The following is a 20,017-nucleotide window of genomic DNA, read 5'->3' on the forward strand; positions in this document are numbered from 1 at the left end:
CAAGCTGGTGTTATAAAGTATTCTAATTTACTGAGATAAGTTGGCTGTAAGCCATAATCATTAACATAAACAGAAATAAACACTTGAAATAGATCACTTTGTACTGACTCTATATATGAGATTCACTTTTTGCATTGAAGAACTGAAATAAATTAACTTTTTGATAATAGTCTAATTTTGTGAAAAGCACCTGTAGTCATGCTTCCTTCTAACTGACATTTTAGGTAAGAGACCTGATTTTTTAAGATGTCAAAATGAAGCTCCCTGGTGTGTATTTGGGCCCACTGAACCGCTGGTAAACAGGGCACCTACAGGGACATAGCTTCTCTCAAAGTCATGGATGGGTATTGAGATGCCCTCGACACCTGACCCACAATTTTTTTCCCTTTTGTCCTCCGGGAGGGGACACTCTTGCTTCTGGGAGTCTAGTATAAAGTCCTAAGAACTCCTTCACCCTTTTTGGTTCGATTTTTGATTTTTTTTAAATTTAAGACCCAACTTAAGTTTACTAAAGAGGTCATTACTCTCTCAAGTTGAGCTCTGCAATGTTGGAATGAGGTGCCTATCACTAGGAAGTCTTCCAGATAAGGGACAATCAAGATGTCCTGTTCCCTCAGGTGAGCCATTGCTTCCACCACCAGCTTGGTAAGGGGGCTTTGTATTGAAAAAACAAAAAAAAAAAATCTGATTCCTCCCCTATGGAGAACACTACCCTGAGGAACTTCTGAGTGTATTTGTGTATGGGGATGTGATAATACCCATCCCTCAGGTCTAGGACTGTCAAAGTAATCTGGACACAATATTTTGTATTTTGACAGCGGGTTATATTGACCCCATCTTGAAAGTCTGATTCCTTAAATTGTTGAGTTTTTTCAAGTTTATTACTGTCCGGAAAGATCTGTCTGGTTTCTTCACCAAAAATAATGGGGAGTAGAATCCTTCCGCCTTTTCCTGAGGGGGAACCTTTCGGAGAACAGCTTTGTCCACTAGATCCAACACTTCATGTTCCAAGGCCCAATGCTCCTCTGGAGAGGACCGTAGAGGAGTTACCATGAAGTTCAGGACTGGAAATGAGAAGCCTGACTTTATTAGGCTTAGTATTTAAGAACTGCTGGAAATTTTTTCCCAGGCTGGGAAAGACCATCACTGGGATTCTTATTTTGAGAGGAACCCCCAAAGAGAAAACCTACACTACCGTTCAAAAGTTTAGGGTCATTTGGAAATTTCCTTATTTTTTAACCCCTTCATGACCTTGGGATTTTTCATTTTTCCGTGTTCGTTTTTCACTCCCCTCATTCCCAGAGCCATAACTTTTTTATTTTTCCATCAATTTGGCCATGTGAGGGCTTATTTTTTGCAGGACGAGTTGTACTTTTGAGCGACATAATTGGTTTTAGCATGTCGTGTACTAGAAAACGGGAAACAAATTCCAACTTCGGTGAAATTGCAAAAAAAGTGCAATCCCACACTTTTTTGTTTGGCTTTTTTGCTAGGTTCACTAAATGCTAAAACTCACCTGACATTATGATTCTCCAGGTCAGTACGAGTTCATAGACACCTAACATGACTAGGTTATTTTTTACCTAAGTGGTGAAAAAAAATTCCAAACTTTGCTAAAAAAAAAAAATAAAAAAAATAAAAAAAAAATTGCGCCATTTTCCGATACTCGTAGCGTCTCCATTTTTCATGATCTGGGGTAGGTTGAGGGCTTATTTTTTGCGTGCCGAGATGACATTTTTAATGATAGCATTTTGGTGCAGAAACGTTCTTTTGATCGCCCGTTATTGCATTTTAATGCAATGTCGCGGCGACAAAAAAAAACGTAATTCTGGCGTTTCGAATTGTTTTCTCGCTACTCTGTTTAGCGATCAGGTTAATGCTTTTTTTTAATTGATAGATCGGGCGATTCTGAGCGCGGCGATACCAAATATGTGTAGATTTGATTTTTTTTTATTGATTTATTTTGATTGGGGCGAAAGGGGGGTGATTTAAACTTTTATAATTTTTTTTATTTTTTTCACATTTTTTTCACTTCTTTTTTTTTTTTACTTTTGCCATGCTTTAATAGCCTCCATAGGAGGCTAGAAGCAGGCACAGCACGATCGCCTCTGCTACATAGCAGCGATCTGCTGTTCGCTGCTATGTAGCAGAAAATCAGGTGTGCTGTGAGCGCCGACCACAAGGTGGCGCTCACAGCTACCGGCGATCAGTAACCATAGAGGTCTCAAGGACCTCTATGGTTACAATGGAGAAGCATCGCCGATCATGTGACGGGGGTCGGCGATGCCGTCATTTCTGGCCGCCCGGCCGGAAGCGGTAGTTAAATGCCGCTGTCTGCGTTTGACAGCGGCATTTAACTAGTTAATAGGCGCGGGCAGATCGCGATTCTGCTCGCGCCTATTGCGGGCACATGTCAGCTGTTCAAAACAGCTGACATGTCCCGGCTTTGATGCGGGCTCACCGCCGGAGCCCGCATCAAAGCAGGGGATCTGACCTCGGACGTACTATCCCGTCCGAGGTCAGAAACGGGTTAAAGAAAAGCAGTTTTTTCCAATGAAGTGTAATGCAGTGACCCCTGTTACAGCTAGGGGGCACCGTATGTTATCCCCAGAACACGCATGGAGGCGTAATGGGGATAGTGAGACAGTGTCCGGTATTGTGGTGAATGGCCGGTATGTGTCGCAGAGGAGGAGGTCTTCTGTGCTGTAAGCCTCACTTGATATGGGGAGCTGCTCCCTGCGATGCAACCCGGAGTATTTTGTCTTTGGTGCACATGAGCACTAAGATGTCATTTAATGCACCTGGGTCCGGGTAGCTATGAGAGATGGGAGGTTCTGGCTACTCACATACCTCACCTCTGGGTGAGGGTGCTCACTGTACCTTTTTTCCTGCGGGAAGTGCGGGTGTTTGAGGACCTGCAGTGATGTCAGGATCACGTGACCAGCCCATGTGATCCATACCTCCCCTGTGGGTGTGGTTACAAGCTACATAATGGAGGTATGTTTGGCACATGGGGAGTTGTCTGGGAGTCTGTGAGCATGGACAGACTTCCATGTGTCCAGGCTGGACACTACAGAGTGGTCTGTCTGCAGAGTCAGTGATGGCGCTGTGTGGGGGAGCTACTGACCTTCGGTGGGCCTGGACTGTCTGGAGTGATGGTTGTTGGAAATGGGCCTCTATACACCCTGTCAGGCACTCCCGTGTTCTTATGGACCTTTGTGTTTGCTAACTGTGTAAGAAGGCTAATGGATGGTTAGAATACCCTTGAAAACCCTTGTGCAAGTATGCTAGCACAGCTGAAAACAGTTTGGCTGATTAGAGAACCTATAAACTGACCTTCCTTTGAGCTAGTTGAGAATCTGGAGCATAACATTTGTTGGTTCCATTAAACTCTCAAAATGGCCAGAAAAAAAAGAACTTTCATGTGAAACTCAACAGTCTATTCTTGTTCTTAGAAATGAAGGAGAGCACAAACAGCCTCTAACCAGAGTAGAAAGAGAAGTGGGAGGCCCCGCTGCACAACTGAGCAACAAGACATGTACTTTAGAGTCTGTAATTTGAGAAATCGACGCCTCATAGGTCCTCAACTGGCAGCTTCATTAAATAGTACATGCAAAAGGCCAGTGTCAACGTCTACAGTGAAGAAGCGACTCCGGGATGCTGGCCTTCAGGGCAGAGTGGCAAAGAAAAAGCCATATCTGAGACTGGCTAATAAAAGGAAAAGATTAATATGGGCAAAAGAACATAGACATTAGACACAGGAAGATTGGAAAAAAGTGTTATGGACAGACGAATCCAAGTTTGAGGTGTTGGGATCACACAGAAGAAAATTTGTGAGACGCAGAACTGAAAAGATGCTGGAAAAGTGCCTGACGCCATCTGTCAAGCATAGTGGAGGTAATGTGATAGTTTGGGTTTGATTTGGTGCTGGAAAAGTGGGAGATTTGTACACGGTAAAAGGGATTTTGAATAAGGCTTCTTTCACACTTCCGTGTGACGGGGCCGTCACAAAGCGTCGGAGCAACGTACCGACGGACAGTGGTGATTTTCTGCACAACGTGGGCAGCCAACGCAGTGTTTCAACGTGTCCGCTGCCCATAGTAAACTCCCAGGGAGGAGGGGGTGGAGTTACGGCTGGGCTTGCGCAGTTTAAAATGCAGGACATGACGTAGGAAAAAACGTTCCCTTGAACATTTTTTCGCTACGACGGTCCGCCAAATACCGACGCATCCAGTGCACGACGGACACGACGTGTGGCCATACGTCGCGATCCGTCGACAATACAAGTCTATGGGAAAAAAGCACATCCTGCGGGCACATTTGCAGAATGCATTTTTTTCCCTAAACGACGCATCGTGATGGATCTAAAAAGACGGAAGTGTGAAAGTAGCCTACGGAAGGCTATCATTCCATTTTGCAACGCAATGCCATACCCTATGGACAGTGCTTGATTGGAGCCAATTTCATCCTACAACAGGATAATGACCCAAAGCACACCTACAAATTATGCAAGAAATATTTAGGGAAGAGGCAGACAGCTGGTATTCTATCTGTAATGGAGTGGCCAGCGCAGTCACCAGATCTCAACCCCATTTAGCTGTTGTGGGAGCAACTTGACTGTATGGTATGCAAAAAGTGCTAATCAAGCCAAACCAAACTTGTGGGAGGGGCTTCTGGAAGCATGGGGTGAAATATCTCCAGATTACCTCAGCAAATTAACTGCTAGAATGCCAAAGGTCTGCAATGCTGTAATTGCTGCAAACGGAGCATTATTTGACGAAAGCAAAGTTTGACTGAGAAAATTATTATTTCAAATAAAAATATTTTTTTCGAACTTTGTCAATGTCTGGACTAGATTTTCAATTAATTTGGCAAGTCATTTGATTAATAAAAATTCTATGAGTGACCCTAAACTTTTGAACGGTAGTGTACCTTTCTTTTTTCCCTCTTCCCATCTATTTTGCTCTCTCGGGGGCCCCCTATGGAAATTTTTTTTTTACTCCGAAAGGACTTCTTATATGTGGGAATAAAACAGGCTAGGGAATTCCTTTTTCTTATCCTCAGCTTTTTCAAGGATGTCACCTAATGTTGATCCAAAAAGAAAATTACCTTCACAGGGAATAGAACATAATTTTAATTGCAGGTCTCCAAGCCAGCACTTAAGCCAGAGAGCTCTACGGGCTGTTAGAGAAAGCTGCGGATTTGGCCGCTAGTCGAACCGAGTCTGCTGAAGAATCAGCCAAGAAAGCTGCAGTGCCCCGCATTAAGGGAATGGACTTTAGTATCTTATCACTAGAATCCCCTTTTGGAGCGTTTTTTTCTAATTGGTCTAGCCTTATCAATAAGGACCTAGATGTGCAGGTTGCTGCTATAGCATGTCAAACTGCCCCCTGATGTTTCCCATGCACCTTTAAGAAATGAATCTGCCTTTTTGTCTAGTGGAAGCCTTCGCTACCGCTACATCTAGGGCAACACGGTGGCGCAGTGGTTAGCACAGCAGCCTTGCAGCGCTGGAGTCCTGGGTTCAAACCACACCAAGGACAACATCTGCAAAGGACAGGAGGACGGAGGGGAGGAGGAGGAGATCGGTGGCGTGTCTCCGTGTTTGCGTGGGTTTCCTCCGGTTTCATCCCACATTCCAAAGATATACTGATAGGGAATTTAGATTGTGAGCCCCATCGGGGACAGCAATGATAATGTGTGTAAAGCGCTGCAGAATATGTTAGCGCTATATAAAAATAAAGATTATTATTTATCTAACTTCCAAATCATCAAAAGGATATTTTCTTTTAAGGGACAATACCGAGTAGTTTTTTTTTCGATCAGGTCGATTCCATTTCTTTTTAATTAGGGACTGTATATTCTCATTTAGAGGGAATGACCTACGTTTCTTTTGTCCAAGTCCCCAAACATCACATCCTGCACTGTCTTTTCTGGGCAAGGGTCCATCACTCCTATCGTGGTTCTTACTTGCCTTGACCAGACCCTCTATCTCCTCTAATGGGAAACAATGGCGCCCTACCATCTCCTCCTCTGAGGATGAAGAAGAGTCTGATGAACCCAAGTCTCTGTTCTTCCTGGGAGCTATTGGTCTCAGATTCAGGGCACCTGCTAGTCTTTTGCTTCTTGACACTACCCCCCTGGGAGAGGGATTTAGGCTATGTGCACACGATGCGGATTTTGCTGCGTTTCCGCAGCTGCGGATCAGCAGCAGTTTCCCATGCGTTTAGAGTTCAATGTAAACGAATGGGGAAAAAAAAACCGCTGTGCACATGCTGCGGAAAAAAACGCGAGGAAACGCAGCAGTTTACATTCCGCAGCATGTCACCACTTTTGTGTTTTCCGCAGCGGATTTACAACTGCCCTTATGGAAAACCGCAGTTGTAAATCCGCAGTGGAAACCGCAGGAAAACCACGGTAAATCCGCGATAAATCCGCAGCGGTTTTCCACTGCAGATTTATCAAATCTGCTGGAATCCGCTGCGGAGGAATCCGCAGTGGACCCAGACTATATGTGCACATAGCCTTAACCCTTTCCCGACCTTTGACGCACCGTATGTGTCATGAAAACCTGTGCCAATCCGACCTGTGACGCAGCATATGCATCATGGTCGGATCGCGCTCCTGCAGGCCGGGTAAAAGGGTTAACTGTAATTTCACCCGGCCTGCAGGAACAGGGGGAGTTGTACTTGAGCCCAGGGGGGGTGGCTTCACCCCCACGTGGCTACGATCGCTCAGATTGGCTGTTGAAAGTGACGTTTCACTTTCAATCAGAGCGATAGTAATATTTCACCAATGAAAATTGGTGAAATATTACAATCCAGCCATGGCCGATGCTACAATAGCATCAGCCATGGCTGGAGACCGCGATCTGCCCCCGCCACCGATCTCCCCTCCGTCCTCCTGTCCGCTCCCCCCCCCTCATACTTACCGACCTCCTGTGTCCCTCCCGATGTCCGTCCGTCCGTTCCATGGGCGCCACCATCTTCCAAAATGGCTGGCGCATGCGCAGTGCGCCAGCCGAATCTGCCGGCTGGCAGATTCGTTACAAGTACATTTTGATCGCTGTGATAGGTTCTATCACAGCGATCAAAATAAAAATAATAAATAAACCCCCCCTTTATCACCCCCTTAGGTAGGGACAATAATAAAATAAAGAAATTATTTTTTTTCTGCCCCACTAGGGTTAGGGTTAGAACTAGGGTTACGGTTAGAGTTAGGCTATGTACACACGGTGCGGATCCGCAGCGGATTGGCCGCTGCGGATTCGTAGCAGCTTTCCCATCAGGTTTACAGTACCATGTAAACCGATGGAAAACCAAATCCGCTGTGCCCATGGTGCGGAAAATACCGCGCGGAAACGCTGTGTTGTATTTTACGCAGCATGTCAATTCTTCGTGTGGATTCCGCAGCGTTTTACACCTGTTCCTCAATAGGAATCCGCAGGTGAAATCCGCACAAAAAACACTGGAAATCCGCAGGTAAAACGCAGTGACTTACCTGCGGATTTTTCAAAAATGGTGCGGAAAAATCTCACACGAATCCGCAACGTGGGCACATAGCCTTAGGGTTGGAATTAGGGCTAGGGTTGGAAATAGGGTTAAGATTAGGCTGTGGTTAGGGTTATGGGTGTGTTGGGGTTAGGGTTGGGATTACAGTTAGGGGTGTGTTGAGGTTAGGGGTGTGTTGGGGTTAGGGTTGTGATTAGGGTTATGGCTAGAGTTGGGATTAGGGTTAGGGGTGTGTTGGGGTTAGTGTTGGAGTTAGAATTGAGGGGTTTCCACTGTTTAGGCACATCAGGGGTCCCCAAACGCAACATGGCGCCACCATTGATTCCAGTCAATCTTGCATTCAAAAAGTCAAATGGTGCTCCCTCCCTTCCGAGCCCCGACGTGCGCCCAAACAGTGGTTTACCTATGAGGTACCAGCATACTCAGGACAAACTGGGCAACAACAATTGGGGTCCAATTTCTCCTGTTACCCTTGTGAAAATAAAAAATTGCTTGCTAAAACATCATTTTTGAGGAAAGAAAAATGAATTTTTGTTTTCACGGCTCTGCGTTGTAAACTTCTGTGAAGCACTTGGGAGTTCAAAGTGCTCACCACATAACTAGATAAGTTCCTTGGGGGGACTAGTTTCCAAAATGGGGTCACTTGTGGGGGGTTTCTACTGTTTAGGCACATCAGGGGCTCTGCAACGTGTCACCCGCAGACCATTCCATCAAAGTCTGCATTTTAAAAGTCACTACTTCCCTTCCGAGCCCCGACGTGTGCCCAAACAGTGGTTTACCCCCAGATATGGGGTATCAGTGTACTCAGGACAAACTGGACAACAACTTTTCGGGTCCAATTTCTCCTGTTACTCTTGTGAAAATAAAAAATTGTGGGCTAAAAAATAATTTTTGAGGAAAGAAAAATTATTTTTTATTTTCACGGCTCTGCGTTATAAACTTCTGTGAAGCACTTGAGGTTTAAAGTGGTCACCGCATATCTAGATTAGTTCCATGGGAGGTCTAGTTTCCAAAATGTGGTCACATGTGGGGGAGCTCCAATGTTTAGGCACACAGGGGCTCTCCAAACGCGACATGGTGTCCGCTAATGATTGGAGCTAATTTTTCATTCAAAAGTCAAATGGCGCTCCTTCCCTTCCGAGCCTTGCCTTGTGCACAAACAGTGGTTTGTGACCACATATGAGGTATCGATGTACTCAGGAGAAATTGCCGAACACATTTTAGGATCCATTTTATCCTGTTACCCATGTGAAAATGAAAAAATTGAGGCTAAAATAAATTTTTTACTTTTTCATTTTTACAGCCGTGGGTAAGGGTTTAGAAGAAGGACTCGGGTCCGCTGATGGGCCTTTGGAGGCTGGAGACTTTTCCACCACGCCGGAGCTCCTGCTTTTCTGGATAAAATGGCTGCTGGAATCTCTCCTCCGCCTGGCTGAAGAATCATGCCGTCGCATCTCCTTCCTCTTATCTTCTGATGCCTTGGCTGCTGCAGTGATTCACTGTCCTGCGCCTCCATTCCTACAGTGGACCGCCTATGCTTCAGGGAGCATCTAACCCCGTTCTCTTTTTAAATGAAAGCCGAGTGGCGTGTCCCCTGTGCTTCTTCCGGTCTCTTTACTGGAAGTTCCCCAGATCATGTGACCACATCATTAGGGGGCAACTCTGGTGCGTCCTTGCACATGTGCAGACTGGAAGCCGCAACTGGAGCCTGCACTTTCCCCCCTGCGCACCCTGAAAAACACTTTGGTTCCAGCGGTGGCGGCTTCAGGACACCTCACCAGCTGTGGCAGGCCGGTCTGGCCAGGCCTGTACATCATCTTTTATTTTCTTTTTTCAGGTATGCCATATTGAAGGTTGCCCGTCAAGGACAGGGATGCGATGCTCTGATGCGAGGGAGAGGTACCACCCTTTTATCTGTAGGTTTCCCGTCCTTGAAGGGCGGATCCCCTCTCTCCGTGGTGCTGTCATGGGGGAAGGAGTTTTTTCCCCCCCGCATTTTATTTTTTGTACTCTCTTGTAATACATCCTAATAAAGGTCATTGAAATTGAGATAATTCAATATTGTAGGTGGTTTTATAACCTGTGCTTGTCAGGCATACTGCACCTGAACTCGGGAGTGCCAGAGATGCGCGTGATGGAGGGATAAAGGGTTATTCCTGGAAACCACTCACTTTTGCATAGCCATGCTGATGACGTCATGTCTACAGATACCTTCATGATCGCCAGGCAACATGCACTTGAATTATATTTCTATTAATTTAACTGACAACTCCAGCAGATTATTCTAATGAATAGGACAGGTACACAGTATTTGCTGAGCACATGTCCCGCCAAGTATCTGCAGATTCAACATCGCTAGCCCCACTTGCCACTGAATACAGTGGAAAGTTACACAGGAATAATCCTTTGTAGAAGGAATGACTGCTTTCCACCTGACAATCTTTCTGATATGATTTATTTTCAGTCACACATCGCTCCTACTTATGAAGGTTAAAAATAAATAAATTTAAAAAAATCACCTCTTTCTGTTTCCAAGATTTATTTAAGCCTTCAATACAAAAGCACAGCCAAATGTCAGACACAGCATCATATTTACAGAGCAGGCTTAATTAGCACAGTAAACAAGCATTTAAAAAAATGAACCAAAGTTTGTATTTAAAAAACCCAAAAGTTATGAATTTGATATCCACTTTCCTAACAATTTTCACTGCTATATAAAAAATATATCAACATGTCTTAGTTGTCTGCACAAATACAACATGGAATAATACAGAGAACAGGTATTATTAGGAGTTCTACAGCACACAGTGCATTAAAAAACAGACTAAAACTAATGAATTCAGTTATGAAAGAAGGTTTAAAGAGCTAAGGAGACTCTTTCAATGTGCAAGATTATGACTCTATATGAATAATTACTTGCTGTATTAACGAAGACTGATTCATAAGCTGCCAGAACCCAGTTATTTTTGAAAGTGCAGTAACACTCCTTCAACACTTCACTTGATAAATGCCTTAATATACAGCATTTCGCAAAATAAACAAGGATTTTACATCCATGATGTATATGTCGGCATTTTGGGATAGCTCGCCTAGCATCTACCCTGTATGTTTGTTTAATCATTTGTATATCGATATGTGGAAATCCTCTAAGCAAATATTAGAAGATGAATACTTTACGTGTCTTTGGAAGCAATACTGGAACTACCCATAAAACGGAATGTAAGTATGAAAATGTGCAGTTTACAATAAACATTACTAGCAATATTCTTTTAATTAGATCTCTATTTTGCAGTGGTATGATGGGACTGCTTATAGTTCTCTATATGAAACTGCCACAAAGTTACCTAGATTATTTCACATATCATTCTGAACACTGGTTGACTGCTTCTTGATTCTCTCTTGATTATGTTTTGAGTTTGTAGAGACATTAAATTGTAAAAAATGAAGTCACTTTTAACACATTACAGGTCTTTTCAGATGTTCTCCAACATGTAGAAATTAGAATATAATTCTTGTACAGTCCATGCTTTACAACAGCAAAACTGGAGAAGTAATCTAGCCTGTAGTAAGTAATGGAATGAATTAACAGTGTAATGAACCTGAATACTGTATAAGGAGGGAAAAAAAAGTTCCAGGAAGGCAGCTCAACAGTAGAAACCATTAGAGTATCTGAAGAATAGATATGAGTAAAACTAAAAGAAAAGATATTCTCAAATAAAATAGTGTTTTGCCTCCACTGAATAATGTCTTTCAATCCAAACAACAAATACTGCAGATACAAAAGGATTTAAAACACTGAGCAGCCTAAAATAGTTGTCAAAACTGCCACAAAAGTTCTCCCAAAAACATGGATCTTCTTCTTCACCTAGTTGTCAGAGTCATCGCTCGTGTGCTTGCCGATTTCAGTTCTGGGTATAGATGAAAAATAAAAATAAATTTAACATGTAGAATTAATATTGGGAACTATAACGAAGTTCTAAAAAAAAAATAAAAAAAAGCAGTAACAATATATGTAATGAAAGAAGTGAAGAGTACCCAACAGAACCACATTACACTGGCATATCACCACCCATCACACACTTACATATATACTACCCTAAAAGAAATCATACTACCAAACTTTAAGGAAACCTGCCATGTCATTTTGAGCCCCCAAGATTGCCTGAAGTTCTGTAATAGTTCTGTAGCTTAATGCTAGAGCAACCCTGCAAATCTGCAACTTTGGATGCACAACCACATTAAAGGGGTTTTCCCCATGAACAAAACTAATTTTAATAAATAGATCTTGGAATAATAACAATTGGATGTGTTTAAAAAAAAAATGTTCGTGTGCTGAGATAATCTTATACATCTGACCCTGCTGTGTACTGTGTAATGTCTGTGTCTGACCGGGAATGGTCTGATCATACCACAAATCCTGTGGTATGAATAATGAATATGTAATGAATATGCGCGCCACCCCTATGGGAGTGGAGGCGCATCCATATTCATTACTTTAATGAGCGGTACCACGTGACCGCTGAACACAGGAAGAGATGCAGGCGCCAGAGACCATCTTTGAGAAGCAGGGAAGTGCAGAGACTGCGTCGGGAGCAGGTGAGTATGATGTGACAGCCGCCACTCCCCTGCCAACCCCCTGGGACAATGACTCGAGTATAAGCCGAGAAGGGCACTTTCAGCCTTAAAAAAAAAAAGGGGAGGGGGGGGATTGGGGCTGAAAATCTCGGCTTATACTCGAGTATATATGGTAATTGTTAGTCCCATTAGCAAACTAGAACCTGTGATCATCTGGTCACTTGTACTTTATACAGTAATACCACAGTTTTGTGTATTGCAAAACTTATGGCCTCCTTTGAAGAAGTTCAGCCAAAGGATGGGTTTCAATGGAGCTCCGTGATGGCTAGTGCAGAGGTTAATATAAATACCTTTTTTATTCCTCCTGCAGCTGTATGTTAATATGGTCGGTCCGGTCTGATGGGCGGGGCTTAGTGTCCGTCTCCCCCCCCCCTCGCTTGCTTCTACGCATTCCTCGATGTGAATTTCGGCCATTGCCTAGTTTACGTGCGTGCGCATTCCAAAGGCATCTCGCACGTGCGCAGTATGCTTTGCCCAACAGTGGGCAAAGCAGAAAAACTGTATGGCGCATGGCATACGCGATTGCTTTCTATGGCAGAAATGGCAGCAAAATACTTCCGGTACATAGAAGGCAATCGCGTAGCTGGTGCATGCGCAATACAGCTTTTCTGCTTTGCCCACTGTTGGGCAAAGCATTCTGCGCACGCACGAGATGCCTTTGGAATGCGCACGCACGAAAACTTCGCAATCGCCAAAATTCACCGCTAGCAATGCGTAGAAGCAAGCGAGGAGGGGGAAGAGACTGACTAAGCTCCGCCCATCAGACCGACCATATTAACATACAGCGCAGGAGGAATAAAAAAAGGTATTTATGGATCATACGTGGGGAGTCAGGGGGTATCAGAAGTAATGTAATACATAGGGGGCACTGAATTGAATGGTATTTTTACCTGGTAGCCCAAAAAAATGGTGACAGATTCCCTTTAACAGACGCCCAGCATAGCAACACATCTACGCCTCAAAATAATGTCATGGGGCAGCTCATGCTGGCATGCGGTTATTGCTGTGGTCAGAGATGGACTCTGCCATTATCTGCCAAGCATCGGGCAGGCTCATCCTGTGAGCCCACTCCATACACCCACTGTCAACTTGTGCTGTACATGTATAGTGGATATTGGTAAGGGGTTAATATGCAGGCTTCAAAGAGAAAATCTTAGCATGACATGTAACTTATGAAAGTACATTTTGATACCTTATTCGTAGGATAGGCAATAAATAATTAACTTACGGAAACCATGTGAGCAGTCTCCATTTCATTGTTTGAACAGGTAGAGTGGTTCATCGGTTGCAGTACTTGGCATGTTGGCACCATGCCAGTGTAAGTATCTCCTTTATTCATAAACATTTTGCAGCAGTTTCTTACCGTTTAGTACTTTTGCCCTCCTTATTTTCTTCACTACTGTCTTCATTCTGTTGTACTTGTTCCTTTGTTTCCCGACCACCATTTACGGCTTTTGTATCTAGAAGATAAACATTTTGGAGGTTTGCCAGTAATTCTTCATTGCTACACACCAAACACAGTGCTAACATTCTTTAGATGTCTTCCTAAAAATGCACGCTTCTTCTACAGAAATTGGGCCAAAAAGTGACAGCCTATTGACACTTTTATTCCATATATCAAATGCTACAAATGAACACAAGAATCTTTGTGATATATCTCACAGAATTCTACTTCTTTCTCCTCCTGGAATGATCTTTCATTCTCAAAATTCTCAATTCATGTGTAAAAATGGTCTTCACAGAATATCTTCATTACTGAGATAGGAGATGAAAGTTGAAACTTTGCGTGACAATCTTGCACAAGATTACTGCTTTTTTATTTTAATGATGGTTCCATGTCAAATTGCTTACGAGACATAATACTACTATCATGATGTAACAATTATGATTCAGAGACGAGAACATCAAAATATAAACTACTGCGGAAATTACCAGAGGTCTGGTCTTTGTCCACTTTCTTGTGAGGTCCCCTCTTTCCAGCTTCCTTGCCTTTATTAGCTTCCTCCTGTTGCCGCTGTTCTGCTAGAGACTTATTAAGAACCTGAGTTATTACAGATTCCCCTTCACCAACAAGGAACATGTTTTTAAACTTGTTGTAAAGCATAGTGGCTTTTTCCATTACGACCTGGCTGGCTTTAAATCGGCGAATCTGTAAATTACATACAAATATAATATTACATTCTCCATATGATCAACCATTTAACCTTATGTCCATTAAATAGTTCATCCAATGGTACGCAAAAGTGAGTTCAGTGCAAGCATATAGATATAATTCCCTTCCAAGTCACTCGCATTGTGCATGGAACAGGCAAGCAGACTCCTGCACTATAATCATTTTTATAACAATCGTAATACAATAAAATAATAATAAATAATAATAATAAAAATACACTAACTTTTCAGATAGTGTGAATTGAACTTTTTCTCTTATGTAAAAAGATGAATAAACCCCTTGGTCTACAAATTATTACCTGCTTTACAATGAACGGCATAAAAACCTGTATGGCTATGTTTCTTACATCAACTGTCTCCAGCTTAGTGTGTTTTTACAGTCTGGACATAAAAGATGTCATTTATGCAGCATTTTCACTGGTCTGTATTAAGATGTCAATTCACATGGCATTGGCAATCTATTTAAACCAAAACTGCACTCCAAAAAACATTGCGCTCCTTTGTTTCCAAGTCCTGCAGTATGGCACACAGCCGTTTTCAATCACATATGGGGCTGTTAGGTGTCGAGTTCCCGTCTCTGCACAGGGGGAATCTCGAACCACCTCCCATAATTCTCCAGCCGCAGTGGAGCTTGCTCAGCGGAGACTTCGGTCCCAGCGTCTGGCTCAGGCTGCGGCCATGCGAACCTTTTATAACTGCAGCAACTTCAGGACATTCCTAGAGGACCAATGGGAGCTGCTACAGTACCTGAGCAACTTCAGGACCTTCCTAGAGGACCAATGGGAGCTGCTGCAGTATCTGAGCATGTGACCCCTGACCTCCAATGAGAGGTCTTACCTTGGGCATGCTCAGAAGGGGAAAAGCAGGACGTCTGTCCCAGTGTCTGACTCAGGCTGATACTGGGTGACTGCTTACTACTGTTCTTCCAGGCTCTGCCTTTGTAGCCAGTACTGGTCAGCAGCGAGCAGACGTCTCTGGGACTCCAGGCTTCACTGAAGCTGGAGAAGAATGGGAGACCGCAGCGGAGATGGTTCGAGATTCCCCCTGTGCAGAGGTGGGAAATCGACACCTAACAGGGGCACAGCCAAGTTTGGGAGACATTAAGCAACAAATTGAGAGGTTCTTTTTTCCGACTATCCCTTGTGAAAATGTAAAATTTGGGGATGAGCAACATAATTGTAGAAAATATTTCCCTGAAAGCTTAGTGTCTGGTGAAAGTATTCACCCCCTTGGATTTTTACCTATTTTGTTACATTATAACCGGTGTTCAAATATCTTTGCAATCCGATTTGTGTGTGATGTATCAGCACTAGGCTTGAGCGAAACGGATCGGACAAATTCAAAAGTCGCCGACTTTTGGTAAAGTCGGGTTTCATGAAACCCGACTCTAGTGTGGGATCGGCCATGTGGTCGTCGATCTTCGCGCCAAAGTCGCGTTTCGTATGACGTGTTTGGCGCCATTTTTTCAGCCAATGAAGGAGCGTGGGCAGAGTGATGACATAGGTCTTAGGGGCGTGGACACCTATCGCCATCTTGTCGCTTGTGCGCTGTAGTGATTTGCAATGTGTAACACGAGAGAGAGAGAGAGAGAGAGAGAGAAAAAAAAGTTAGATTTCCCATTGACTTTGCATTGGGTTTCATGTTTCGGTCGATCCCCGACTTTTCGCCATAATCGGCCAATTTCACTCGACTCGACTTTTGAGATAGTCGGGTTTCGCGAAACCCGGCTCGACCCTAAAAAAGTAAAAGTCGCTCAACCCTAATCAGCACTAAATAGTCTAAGTTGGAGAAGAGAAGTGAGAAAAATATAGGCATAAATTAAAAGTAGAGGATCAAATAAATAAAAATTGGCATGTGCATATGTATTCACCCCTTTTCCTATGAAGCACCTAAAACATTCTGATGCAAGCAATTACCTTCATAAGTCACTTGCTTAGTGCAAGGAAGTCCACCTGTGTGCAATCTCAGTGGCACATGGTCGTCAGTATATACCACACACCTTTTCTGAAAAGCCACAGAGGCTGCGCCACCATTAAAACACCGCACCAGTAGTTTTTTCAGCGCTGCAGTGGCACTTTAAATGTTAGTCCCCTGCTCCCATTCTTATACTCGGGTTATTCCACTTCAAGTGAACCAATACAATTTCCCTCTATATTTTTAATTATTTTGAGATTTTGTTATCTGGTAATAGTGTGTTAAAGAATACAAAATGTAAAGGGGAAAAAAGAAAAAAAAATATATACAAACTATATACAAAATTTTGAAAAAATGCAAATTTCCGTGTTGCATGCCTTTACGTTTCTCTTCATAACGCAGGCCAGAACAAAGAGAAACAGGAAAAACAAATACACTCAGAAAAGAACATCTTTGTTAATATTTGTTAATATTTTATTTTAATAAAATGGACAAAGACACTACTATTCGAAAATAAAATTCTTCTGGCAGCTGCTTATGTGGCCCAGAGTCATTGTATATTGCTGGATGATCAACAGCTTACTAAAGAAAAAAAAAAGCTTTGATTGAGGTAGCAGTTAGGATAAGTGGGCTACCGGACGGCCAAGAGCAAAAGGACTCAGGTCCTGCCAGTGCTGCTGCTGCCATTTCTTCATCCTCATCAGATGAGATTTATTTTGAAAAGTATTTGGACGACATGGAGCAGACAAAGCGTTGCCACAGGAAAAAAGATTCCACTCCCATAGAAAACAGACTGACAATATTTCAGCAAAATTTTTCACTTGCTCTCAAAGTAGAAAAGTTCAATCGTTCATCAAAACTGACTGTGCACGGGGCAATTCCTTTATACCCTGAAATTGTTAGAAATGTTGCCAATGTGGGTACTGCTTTGCCACCAACCCAAGTTAGTGTAAAGAGGTTGTTCTCTAGCCTTAAAATAATTAGGTCACATTTAAGGTCATCTATGAAGAAGGATCTGATGGAGGCGATAATATTTCTCAGAACAAATTCATAGACTGCACAAATGTTATTCAGTACGTTATTGTTGAAAAAAAAATTGTTCTAAAGTTGTATTCCAATACATATATTTTATGTTCCATCTAAATGGCTTGTTTATTGTATCATAATAATGATTAAAAGCCTGATGTTACCATTTTACTACAGTAAATTTACCACTTAAACATGAGCGATGTATGAGGGAGTCTGAGTCGTCATGGAAATTGAGTCGTCGGAGGTTTGGCTTACCGACTCCACAGCCCTGAGTAAAAGTCAGGGTTGGGTTATAAAAAGATATCCCAATCTCTGATGATCCCCCAGAGTACCATCAAACCCATTATCATCAAATGGAAAGAACATGGTACCACAACAAACCTGGAAACAGAGGGCCACCCACCAAAACTCCAGGCAAGGAGGTGTTAATCAAAGAGACCGCATAGAGACCAAAGGAAACCCTGAAATGAGCTGCAGAGTTCCCAAGCAGGGACTGGAGTATCTGTCCACACAACCATAATAAGCAGTACACTCCATAGATGTGGCCTTTATTGAACACTAGGCAGAAAAAGCGTTTACATACACACAAATTAAATTGCTTGTTTTGAGTTTGCTAAAAGACATGTGGGAGACTCTCCAAATGCATGGAGGAAGGTGCGGTGGTCAGATGAGACCCAAATTGAACTTTTTGGCCACCAAGGTAAATACTAGGTCTGTCACCAAAATCAACACTGCTCATCACTCCAAGAACACCATCCCCACATTGAAATATTGTGGTGGCAACATCACGCTGTGGGGAGGTTTTTCAACAGCAGGGACATGGAACATGGTCTGTGATGAATAGAAGATGGTGCAAAATACAGGGATATTCTTGAGCAAAACTGGTTTCAGTCTGTCAGTGATTTGAGACTGGAACAGAGGTTCAGCTTCCAACAAGTCAATGACCCAAAGCATACTGTTAAAGCAACACTAGAGTGGTTTAAAGGGAAACAAGTAAATGTTTTGAGTGGCCTAGTCAAATCAGAGACCTTATTCCAATTGAGAATCTGTGGTCAGACGTGAAGATTGCCGTTACCAGAGGAAGCCTTCTAACTTGAAGGCGATGGAGCAGTTTTGCCTTTAGGAATGGGAAAAAATCCCAGTGGCAAGATGTGGAAAGCTCAGAGACGTATCCAAAGCGACTTGAAGCTGTAATTGCCGCAAAAGGAGGTCCTGCGAAGTACTAAGATTAGGGAGGTGAATAATAATGCACACTGAAGTTTAGTTATTTTGTCCGATTTATTGTTTGCTTCACTATAAAAAGAAAACCAAATGCTCAAAGTTGTAGGCATGTTCGTCACATGATCTGATGAAAAGCCTAAAAAACAAAACAAAACGAAAAAACAAAAACAAAGTGAAATTCCAGGTTGAGGTAGCAAAACACAAAAAATGCTGCAGTGCGGTGGGGGGAAAGAGGAAGGGTATGTGCACACGTAGAAAGCTCCTCTGCAGATTTTTCCGCAGCGGATTTGATAAATCTGCAGTGCAAAACCGATGCGGTTTTTCCAGCGGATTTATCACGGTTTCTATTGCGGATTTACATCTGCACTTTTCTATTGGAGCAGATGTAAAAACGCTGCAGATTCCGCACAATGAATTGACATGCTGCGGAAAATAAAACGTTGCGTTTCCGCGCGTTTTTTTCCGCAGCATGTGCACTGCGGATTTTGTTTCCTATAGGTTTACATTGTACTGTAAACTCATGGGAAACTGCTGCGGATCCGCTGCTGCAGAAACGCTGCGGATACGCAGCAAAATCCGCATCGTGTGCACATACCCGAATACTTTTGGAGGCCACTATAAATTGCCGACAGCATTTTTCAATTCTTTGCGGAGTGCAGTTTCTTTTTAGACTGGTTTCACTTTATATAGCCTCCTCACAGTCACTTTCAAAACTGAACAGGTCGAAAAAGAATGGCTAGGATTTCTAAAAATTTCCTTGAAAAACTAAAAAAAATGCTGCTAAACTCTTGATCCTTTTGAAAAATCATGAGGACGTAAAAGAAGACATGTGGTAAATGTTATCGTTTTTACATTGTCTAGCCGGTTTTAGAGTATTTTTCTAAATTTGTAAAATTTCTTATATTCATAAACACACAACATTTCTGCCTAACATTTGCCCTGTCACGAACAAAAAAATCTCAGTCACTGGGATATATAAAAATATTCTAGTGTCACTGCCAAATAAAGTTACATGTCAGATTTGAAAACAATGGAGATTGTTCACAGAGGTCAAAATCAGTTCCATCACTAGTTTACTGCGCACAGCGACTAATCTAAAAACTGTACCCAGTCACAAAGCCAATAAAAAACAAATAGGGGGCTATGAAACCTAACAGTGGAAAAGCGGTGTACATGTTTGTTACAAGTTTTATCTTACACACAGAAAAGAAATAGAAAATAAAATAGAGGCCTTACTTTTTTCAAAGTAGTGATCAGACCTGTATGCTTCTGAGCATGCTGCATGGTGACCTGCAGAGAGGTCAACTCATCCAAGGCATTTATACATCTGTATACATCCTATTAGAGACATAAAAAATGGAAGTAAACAACGAGTAAATAGCAAAATCTGGAGACACAAGGAAACAGTTCATCACAGAAAATAGATATATTTTTTACCCAGCGTTCACTCGGCTAAACCGTAAGGAAATTTTATAATTTGAGCTTACAGCAATACCAATGATGTACACATTTTATTTTTATAGTGTTGTACTATA

General features: G+C 42.6%; 1 protein-coding gene across 6 annotated transcripts in view; it reads right to left on the minus strand.

Moving 5' to 3' along the window:
- Positions 1-10,033: 10,033 nt before the first annotated feature.
- The window catches only part of PSIP1 (PC4 and SRSF1 interacting protein 1), a 221,445-nt gene continuing 211,461 nt past the window's right edge, over positions 10,034-20,017 (minus strand). For all 6 annotated transcript variants that reach the window (XM_069765186.1, XM_069765205.1, XM_069765216.1 and 3 more), the window contains 4 exons: positions 19,719-19,820; positions 14,079-14,295; positions 13,510-13,606; positions 10,034-11,419 (listed from right to left, as the gene is read on the minus strand). In XM_069765186.1, coding sequence (XP_069621287.1) covers positions 11,377-11,419; positions 13,510-13,606; positions 14,079-14,295; positions 19,719-19,820 — 459 coding nt within the window. In that variant the 3' untranslated portion in view covers positions 10,034-11,376. The remainder of the gene's footprint in view (positions 11,420-13,509; positions 13,607-14,078; positions 14,296-19,718; positions 19,821-20,017) is intronic.

This window comes from Ranitomeya imitator, chromosome 1, assembly GCF_032444005.1.
Source record: "Ranitomeya imitator isolate aRanImi1 chromosome 1, aRanImi1.pri, whole genome shotgun sequence".
Taxonomy (NCBI): domain Eukaryota; kingdom Metazoa; phylum Chordata; class Amphibia; order Anura; family Dendrobatidae; genus Ranitomeya; species Ranitomeya imitator.